This window comes from Limanda limanda, chromosome 16 (genome assembly GCF_963576545.1).
Source record: "Limanda limanda chromosome 16, fLimLim1.1, whole genome shotgun sequence".
NCBI classification, from domain to species: domain Eukaryota; kingdom Metazoa; phylum Chordata; class Actinopteri; order Pleuronectiformes; family Pleuronectidae; genus Limanda; species Limanda limanda.
In genome coordinates, this window is record NC_083651.1 from 15,998,064 (window position 1) to 16,008,516 (window position 10,453).

General features: G+C 41.2%; 1 protein-coding gene across 5 annotated transcripts; it reads right to left on the minus strand.

Moving 5' to 3' along the window:
- Positions 1-8,555: 8,555 nt before the first annotated feature.
- Positions 8,556-9,893, minus strand: hoxd3a (homeobox D3a). Of its 5 annotated transcripts, none has more exons than XM_061088847.1 (2): positions 9,458-9,893; positions 8,556-9,304 (listed from the first exon to the last, which is right to left on the minus strand). In XM_061088847.1, the coding sequence occupies exons 1-2, from the start codon at positions 9,891-9,893 to the stop codon at positions 8,556-8,558; spliced, it is 1,185 nt and encodes a 394-aa protein (XP_060944830.1). The 5 variants fall into 5 exon arrangements, with proteins under 5 accessions (XP_060944830.1, XP_060944828.1, XP_060944827.1 ...); XM_061088845.1 differs by having other exon boundaries at positions 8,556-9,322; positions 9,455-9,893; XM_061088844.1 differs by having other exon boundaries at positions 8,556-9,326; positions 9,453-9,893.
- Between the last annotated feature and the right edge of the window lie 560 nt (positions 9,894-10,453).

A 10,453-nucleotide genomic window follows, 5' to 3' on the forward strand; every position in this document is an offset into this window, starting at 1 on the left:
CTTTATAAAATCTGTTGTTCCTTTGAGATGCAGGAAAAAAACGCAGGGATAAGAATTGCCAGCATCACAAATGTATTCAGATGATGCCTGGTGGTCAGAGCGCATCCCAAAATCCTTTAGTTTGATTTTATCCCATCTATCATTATTCTCTTTGGCAAACACAATGCCATTGGTTCCCAGAAGAATTATAGGGCAGCACTGCAGAAGACAAACAATTTACTGGCACTTTGCTTCACTGAACAACACTGTCAGCCTGCCAGGAACCATCCATTTTAAACAATACATGTTTTAGTCTCCAAGCTGCACATTTCTTGGACACAATAACTCACGGTATTCATAGCAGCATTTAAGTTACATCCCGGCTACTTAAGATAATGGAAGCAATTCAAACACTGGTAAAGTGTATTCTCATCAAACAGTTGTCTGATGTTATTGTTTACGTAGTGATCAAATCGTGGTTCAGAGGAGCAGACAGGATGTGTTGGAGAAACACCATCACCTTCCACACCTCTGTTCAATATATCCTGCTCTAAACTACCTCACCTCTAAAGAGGGGGGAGCAGACACGATTCTTCTTGGCAGGGTTTTCTGCATTAACTCCCTCTCCTACCGGAGTGTAAATTAAGTGGGGAGCAAGAGCAGTGTGCCGAAGCAGGAATGTGGGCCCGAGGCAAAGCGTTGCAGAGCAGCGGGATGCTCCAGGGGAGCCGGAGGCCACTTTATGCCGCAGCCGAGCCAGAGAGCTGCGAGTCTGACAGCCCTGTGCCCTCAGCGGACACACCAGGACCACTGCCACCGTATTCTCAGGACATTTACATTATTCAAAGATAAATGCATTGTCAATTTTGTGTCTCCCAACACTAGATATGTGTGCCGCTTCACTCCTCCTGCAGCCAAAGGTGGGCTCACCTCCACCCACTGCAAGACATGCTACAAATGAAATCAAATGTCTTCCTCAGTGGTGCAGAATTACTTAACCCTGCACGCTGCCACGGTGCTCTTGGATTTCAGATTGTAATGCAGGGGTCTGAAGGTAAGGAGAACAATGGAGGGAGGAAATGCTCCTCGGAATTGAGAAATAGGGCTTCACGTAGTAGCTTAGAAAACTGATATTCAAGACCTAGAGTGAAGATTTTAAAAGGAATTGGGAACTGTTTCAATTTGTTGTCCAGAAACGTGATTAATTATCAAGTGTTCAGAATCATAAGTGCAATCTGTGAAGTCACAAAAACATAATTTGCATTGGAAAGTGAATAAATGGTGCTTTACCCTATTATAGGAACCATTATTTCCGAATATATCGTTCTCTTTACCCTACTCAACCATCTTCTACTTGAATTTTTTATCTTGACTCTATAAAGAAGACAAAGGAAGTAAATTTGATTTCACTAAATACACAAAAGATGTAAAACTCGGCGATATGGCCAGAAATGATATCAAGTTATAAATGTGAGTCGATATTGATAGATTTTTTTCAGGTTTTTGTTGCTGAGTGAAGGTTGTGGTATTAAACTCAAGCCTTTTACATGATCCATTAGGTATTATACCTCCTCACGGTGCTTACACAATGATATAGGCTGAACCTTCAACCTCCACCATTGTGTTATTACAATCAATGAAAATGATATTGTGATGTCTATTGATATTGTTTTATTATTAGTTACAGATTAGCTGTGTTACAAGGGTATGTTAAGATTACAATATAAATCATACTACACAAAACACAGTTTTAGTGTTAAAATGTGACACAATACATGATCAGCTGTTGGATCCAATGACTAAGAGGATTTTCTCCCCTCTGATGTGAAAGTTGGAGAATAACTTTGGCGATATTTTGTATTTCATAAGATCAAAACCAATGAGTATTGATCTGATATCTTGATATCAATATAGCTCTTTATATATTCATATTCATCTATGATAAAGACATTCACTGACCTTCAAAAACCATTAACAACATTGGAAAATGGGAACAAATAAAAAGCACATGCTGCTTCAAGTTTGATCAAATACACATTTAAACGATGAAAATATTAAATTTCCCATAAAGAATCAAATTAAGGTCCGCCATGTTTTTTTGTTTTCACAGAGAGAGACAGAAGCTCATAGGTCAAGTGTCCCCAAACCTCCTGACTCACGATTACGCAGATTTTACATGAAGTCTAGTCTAGTGCATTACTTTTCGTTGCATTTCCTACTAAACACGGATTAGAACAGCCTGCAATGTTATAGACACTAACAATGTTACCAGATGTGTGTTAATCTGCAGCATAATAATCTCATATAATTGCAGTATTTATACGTATTTGAGTGACATTTCCTAAAATCTTGTCTTTACAGTATTTTATTACTTTCTGTTATCCGCAGTAAATCTTCCTGCAGATCTTGTGTGTTTACACTAATAGAGATCTGCATTACACCAGAAGCCAGAGTCTATTTCAATGTACAAAGAAAAGTTATAGGCCTTGGGACAAACGTTGAAACTTCCTTCCATGGTTGAATTGTTAACTTTGATACCAGAAGTTATATGAATATAGTTATTCATTCAACAATCCATCTCTCATATCTAAAAGTCATAGACTATTTTACTGAAATAATGTGTCTGGGATTACAAATGAAAACCACACGGGATCATTCTTTATCCAGCAGACAGATTAAATTCCAAACCCTGTTACTGTAATAGGCACACTTGTAGCGTGCCATGAATTAGAGCTCTAATTATATTAGGTACTATTTTAAACAAAATAACACATTTCTTATGATCCATAGGTGTAATTTATAGCAAAGCCAGGTTCATTTTCCTGGGTAATCAATTTCGTGGTGTAGCAGAAGACTAATATAATTATGTAAAGTGCTGAGAGCTGAGTATCGCAGTCAGCACAGAAGGGTTTTTCGAAGATAAATGAAGATGCAATTTATTCACTCATAATTTCATACAGAAAATGCTGTGAAAGAAATCCATATGAGCATCAGAAGAAGGTTGAGGCACTAATACTTTTTGATATAGACTACCCAGTGCATTGTAGTCAAGGCTTGGGTAATGTATGAGTTACTTCAGGTTTCCTCACATCACTGAGCCATCTTTCACACGGAGGAAGGAAGGAGGAGAGGAGCCTTTTGGCCAAGCCCTCTAAATCATACCCAGAGGAGCGAGTCATTTATTATAGTTACAATTATATCAATATCACTAACACATAAGAGCTGCGATAAATCCACGCACATCAGTTTCTGTGACAACATGCATGATCAATGTGGGGGTCCTCGGCTACTGTTATTCTTAGCGGTTTGGCTGCTTGGTTTTCTCAAAGTTGAAATGTTTTATGAATCAGCAACACTTTAGCCGCACCACAGAAATGAATGTATCACAGCCAGAGTTTCAGTCTCACATCAATTCTCATCTTTCTTCAGCTCCCCTCATTTTTTTTTTTTTTTGCATGTTCTGATTTGAAAACACTAAGACGGCTGTTGTGGCGTGGGCTCCCATGGGTGAGCAAAACAAAGGCCACCTACGCTTTGTGCATGAGGAATCCATTTCTGTCAGCAGCAGAAGAGAAGAGGAGAGAAGGAGCTGACAGGGAAAATAGTATTTCAAGATTTTATGGGCTGCAGATTTGGATTTTGAAAAAATTGAAAGCAACTGTGCACAAGTCAGTCATTCCTGATTGGAGTGCTGCAGACTTATTTCAGGGTTTTCACGTTTATCAAACTATTTCTGGCCATTCGGGGTTGATCTTGCATTAATAATATGGTGATGTAAGCCATGCAGTGATTGTGCACATAACAAACAGTGCAGACAGAGTTGGCAGACAACACAGATGCCCCCGTCCCCTGCACCACGAGCCCAGTGTGCGCCTCCTCTGCTCATTCACCTCCACACTGTGTGTGTGTTGAATCCTTAATGACAGCAGAGGCCGGAGAACAGGAAGGACTTGTGACAACGGTGTCCTCTAACATTCACATCCTCTGTCAGTGTTTACAGATACTCAGGGTGTGTGGTACAGATCATTTTTCCTCCTCTCGTCTGATACTAGAGAATCCCTGAACATCACTAAACTGCAGCACTGTGTGGGGGAGGAAGAGATGAAATCCTGGCTGTCAGTTTAAGGGACTGAAGCAAGAAAATCTGGAATGTAAAACTACTTATATAAGATGTGTGGATACTGTGAGGGGAGAAATGACAAATATTTACTATAAAAACATAAAGGTGTCTCCTGTATTGTGAATGAATAGTTTAAATAAGAAAAAGAGAACGCGCATCAAATGAAGTCCTTTATTTCGAAAAATATTGCTTTTCAGATATTGATACATACTCTTTTATCATTATACACAAAAATACCAAATGAGGTCACTGGCAATTTTATTTAGAAAACATTTAAATCACAGAATGGCACTATAGACTTATAGGTTTAATAACATTAAAAATAGCATATTTGTATGATCTTATGAGTGGCTTATACAGAATAATAAAATCAGGTGAATTAATTAAAAATAAACTTATATTCAACAGTAAAATCAATTGATAGCTTTCAGTTATCAGCCAGTTCAAGATAAATCAGGCTGGATCCTACAATAAAATAATATCTGTAGTCTAATTTTAGAAACACTAAAATCACACCAGCAATTAATCCTGCACATTAAAGTAACATATGCTTCAGTCAGAGCTCTCCATAGACAGTAGAAGTCACAAAACATATATTATTGTTGTTATCATTTCTACATCACAGAAAATTAATGAGTTGCTGTTTATAAAAAACAAATCAGACCTTCAGGCCCTTTTCATCTCACTTCTTCTGCTCCTCAGCTCTTAAACCCGTTAACTATGGGTAATGTCCTTTAGACTTTATGCCATAAAAAAAATCCTTCCTCTGCTCAGTCTTGATCCGAAGATAATCCACAATAAATGTGTTCGGTTCAGAGAAGAATTTAAAGAGTTGAATATATAAATATATATACACATAGGCTCTGTGAAAAACCTTTTCTCAGCTGCAAGCTCCCTGTTGTCTCTGGAGTCAGCGCGCGTAAAACATAAAAGCCCTCCTGGGATGGAGATGAGAGCTGCTGCTCACTTACGCACGGAGGAACCATCGCGATATGACGAGGACGACGTGCACATCCACCAACTTTCTTCCAGGGCTGCAACATGTTGGTGCAGTCCCAGTTTCGCCTTTCAAGATCTACAAACAACAAGAAGCAGGCATGCCTGTTCCTCCTTTACTCTACATGAGAGACTCTGAAAGAAAGATCCCCTCCAGACTCTCTGTCCCTCAACTCACACCTCAACCTGTCCAAAATGAAAAATGTGGATTAAAATAGTGATTGTCCTCGCGTGTCCTGTGCAGAGATTGTGCCTTGTTCTCATTAATAGTGATCCCACACTAGGACTATACACTTCCCCACATGTAAACATTAGCCTCCACTGAGCAGGCGTGGTCTCCTCTGCCTTTATCCAATCAGGGACAATAAATGAGCTCCCAGCTGCTCCAACAAAGCACCGGGCTGACTAGCATTCAGGAAGTAGCCGGATCCATTTCAATATTTTATATAAAGTTGAAATTCTTCAGCAACACAAACAAGCTTGTTTCATACATGCAAAAATTTGACTGAAAAAAACAGATGCATAAATGTAGTTTCAGAGAAACACAGACATTTACTTTTGAGACGAAAATATCTTTACTGCATTACATTAGAAGGATCTATGTTAGTGTTGCATTCTAATATAATAAAGTTGAATTTGATTCCATTGTATTGTTGTGATTCTTCTTTATTGTGTGGTTTATTACTGACTGTGATCTCAGCAACACATTTCCAGTTTAGCAGGGTTAAGATAAAATCTGGAAATCAATTGGCTCCAATTGATGCTTCTGAGGCTCCACGTTTTTCTAGATTTGTTCCTCTGTTGATGGTGCATTTGTTCAAAAATATCTGTTCATCATATGTCAGAGTTAAAGGCTATATTATGAATAAATAATGTAAAAATACAATATAAATACAAATATAGCCTATAAATACAGAATAATAGAATATAGTACATTCATTATTTATTTTTAAGTTCAGATTTTGAAGTTAGACCATTTCATGCAGAAAGACGTTTTATTTTATTGTTTCATCTCGTGGTCATCAAGTGTCTGGTTTTTATTTGTATTTATAACACTGTTAAGAAAAGTGCTAAACATAAAGTGTATTGTTAGTATTGTATTATATTAAATAGCTTGAATTGTTTCCCTTTTAATTTCATTTATTTTCAATTTAATTATATTATTCCCAGTTCTATTTTATGCTAAAATGATGCGGATCAAAAAATAATAGTTTATCACCGGAATTTGATTTATATTCAGTTTGTTTTGGGGCAGTACATGTTGTTTTGAATATTTTTTCATTTTTAAAACTGCTTTGAGGGGCTCAGTACCTGCAGCGCAGGGAGCAGCAGTGGGGGAGAAGAGAGAAAGAGCTCAGCCAGGGTTAAAATGGCCGCCAACCTGAACACTGAGATGATCTGTAGCCCAAAGTAGAAGCTTGTAGCCAAAACCATCCGGACTGGATCTGATCACGGAATAAAGCAAAGTGGAGTATTTAGGATAAAACCTGCCTGCTGACACACACTCCCTTCACATGGCTGCAGGCTTTTATTATTTAGCTGCTGGACCTCTGTGGCTGTGTGGGACCTGCTGATGATTCCATGTGACACGAGTTTTCATTTGCCCTGATGCGCTCTTAAATTCTTGGATACATCACCTGCAGAAAATAATGATATAAAAATGAAATGTGAAAGCAGTTGGGATTCTTCTCCCTGAAGCTTCCCCCCCTCCACCATTACAGATTTTGTTTGGGGGGGCTGCTCGCTTTGCTTTGGATGTGGAATGCAAATGCTTTGTTCACGAGGAGGAGGGATCAGCGAGGAGTCTGAAAGCGACGAGTTTTTGATTAATGAGCTTTGAAATGGCTCTCCAGGAGCAATAAAGGATGAACTGCGCTCTCACGCAAGCGCACACGCACGGGCCTCCATCCATCGTTGCATCATTTCCAGTGTCAAAGAGCCTCCTTTTTACTCCTCTATACTTGTATTACCAATAATCCGCTCTGGATAGCCATCAAGGAAGGGGCATGTTTTTATTTCCACTGTATTATTATTATTATTATTATTTGATATTACTCTTCAGCGATCAATTTAACCAGTCTGCTGTGATTGGGCTTATTCTGATAATCATGTGGCCAAGTCTCAAAACAATGATGTGACACGTGAAAGATGCAATAAGCTCACTTCCCCTTATACACCAATAAAAGCTCCAGAGCCCTTTATTTTTGCTGAAATGCACTTTGCATTGGAGTCGCCTGATGAGTCTTAGATATCGCGGTGTCTAATTATCGATTGGCTCCCAATGTTTGGACCGTACAGTGGAGCTGTGAGTCAATAAGCCTCCTCTCTATACTGTTAACCTGACAGCTCCAGCGAGGGAGGAATTAAAATCATCACACACAGGCAGTGGGTGAGCGTGCGTGTGCTCCTGCTGCAGGGCGTGTGAATATCAAAATAAGAAATGATCCACAAAATGCAATAACCAAAAAAAGACAAGTTTCAGCACTTTATTTACAAAATGTTAAACACGATAAAATATAACATTTCGATATCATTAGGTAAATTTATGGATAATCCAACTCAATGGAATAACAATGGAAGACGAAATCAAACATAGCAATGACTACACAAAAATAATGACATGCTGGTGTGTATAATAATATTTGATACTTCGATAGTCTACGTTTTGCTTAAGGTTTGACAACAAGATTAACCATGGACATACTGTATAGTGGTGTTTATACACTATAAAAATGTCCCATTTATCCCAGATTTACAATTAGAAATGCTCTTTTTTTTGCAACAATACACTGCGAGTCAAAGCATTTTTTTCTCCAAACCCTGTTTTACCAACAATTCCAAGTGCACTGATCATGTCCAAAAAAGTCCCCACACACTTATAAATACTCGCATATAAAACGATAAATAATGTGCAATACAAAAGGATTTAAATAATAAATAGGCTATAATATGCTAGTATGAAAAGATTATGCAGCATAATAGAAAATAAATAAATAGGAGTGAGATCCTTCGAAAAACAGACAGAAAAATGTCCCAAAGAGTCTTTAAGTCCCTCTTTGTCTCTTTCTCTCTAGTGATGAGCTTCTTCTACTTTTCATGATTCTACAAGACTTACCTTCAAGTAACGGCGAGAACATAATACTCAGTCAAACAAATCTGCGCATTGCACTTGAGAGAAAACATAAAAAGATTAACAACTGACAACCAGGCATGTGTGCCTCATCTGCGCATCCTCAAACACTCAAGAGAAATGGACAAAGCTGTAGTATTTAGAAAATAATTACACAATAGCATTAATAGTAATATCAATAATACTGTAATAATACACACGACTCGCTTGGAGCGCAGTTATTAGACTAGTGAGGTAATAAAAAGAGCGCAACGTAATTTTGGCACACACACACGAACATACACACATACGCACACGCACGCACGCAGACACACACAGAGAGACCACATATTACAAATGTGTGAGTTTAGGCGCTTCCTGCATCCTTCCCTGAGACGCTTGGTGAGAGGTGAGGTCTGTGTACGTGGGATGGGGATCACAGGGTCCGTGGTGGTGGTTCCCCGGGATCTGAGCGGCACAGCTGTAGTCCACACTGGTGGATGACGGGTGGGGGAGATGGCCGAGGTTGAACATGGGGCCCGAGGCTGGCATGGAATCAACAAAGTTCCCACCCACGTACACGGGGCTCCCTTGCAAATTGGCGTTGGCAAAGCCGTTGCTCTGCATGCCGTGGTGTTCGTACTCGGAGCCCGGGTACCTCTTCTGCTGCGGGATGCAGCCGCCCAAGGGCGCCGTGTAGGCCGCCAAGCCGTACATGTTCTGCTGGGGCTTGGCGAAGGACGGGGGCGAGGGCGCGTCATAGCTCAGGCTGTTCACGTTCTGGAGCTGCCCAGAGTATCCGATGTGATTGGGGCCGCTGAGCGGCGGGCTCCTGTCCGGGGAGTGGCCCAGGGGAGAGTGCGCCAGCCCTTTGGACTTCTGGTCCTTTTTGTATTTCATCCTCCGGTTCTGAAACCAGATCTTTATTTGGCGCTCCGTGAGGTTCAACAGATTCGCCATCTCCACTCTCCGGGGGCGACACAGGTAGCGGTTAAAGTGAAACTCCTTCTCCAGCTCCACCAGCTGCGCGCTGGTGTACGCGGTTCTGACCCGTTTGGAAGCAGGTCCAGCGGGGCTCTTCTCATCACTCAGCTCGCCACCTGCAAGGCAACACATGTGCGTCTTATGATCCGTAATAAAAACCACTTCAAAAACTTTACGCACAACTAGGCCAGGTCACAATAGGTCACCCCCCCATGCACACACACTCATGCACCCACCGTCTCCTCCATCATGACCTCTACCTGCAGTGGAGCCGCTCGAGCCCTTCTTTGCATTCTGCCGGCTCTCCTTCATCCAGGGGAAGATCTGCTTGGTGAGGACTGGTGTGGCAGAGCTGGAGCCGCCACCTGAGGAGGATTTCTTCTTCTGGGGTGTGGGGCTGTTGGAGCCTGGGGAGGACGCGGACAGTGGTGGTGCCGGCGGCTCCCCAATACTCGGGGCCTGGCTGCTGCTGCTGTTACTTTGACTGCTGCTTTGCCTCATGCAGTCTCCGTTCAGGTCACTGTCTTTGAGAGTTGGAGGCCGGACAGGAGGGGTCTGGATGGGACACACTGGGCCCTGGTAGTCACTCTCGATGTTGGACGAAGGGTACGACTGGTGTGCTGGGCCATAGTTGTAAGAGTCTGGTTTGGGATAGGTGTAGCTTCCAAAAAGTCCAGAGTTATCGTAATATGTTGCTTTCTGCATTTTGTAGATTCAAAGCCAATAAGCCAGTGCAGCTCTATCCAATGGCATGGGTGTTGTTTATTCACGTGATTGGTGTTTCCCACCGCTGCTCCAGTCTGTGACCTATAAAGAGAAACACATCAGACTCATGAGGGCACTCATGGATGAGGCCTATATTCATTATACTTGCACCTTCACCTACATTACATCAATCCTTATAGTAGAGGTTTAAAATAAACCAATTCACAGGAGACTGCCTCTGGTGGGCCCAGACTCAGGCTGAAGACATTACAGGCCTATACCAACTGTCTCTAACGCTGTCACATCACAGTCTTACAAGCAGCCCACCAAAAACACCAAGAGCCGTCCACATGACTCCTATATGGCACAAAACAGTTAAAGTTTAACTTGCACTGAAATGACCCTCTGGGGGACTTTGGGAGTCCCTTAGAAATAAGCTGAATCAGCGTTTGACACACGCATACACACAATACCCCTTTCACTAATCACACGGCCTGACAAAGCCAGTCATTCATTGTTCCCCTGCAGCAGAAATATATGGCCCACCAAGGCTGGCTCGC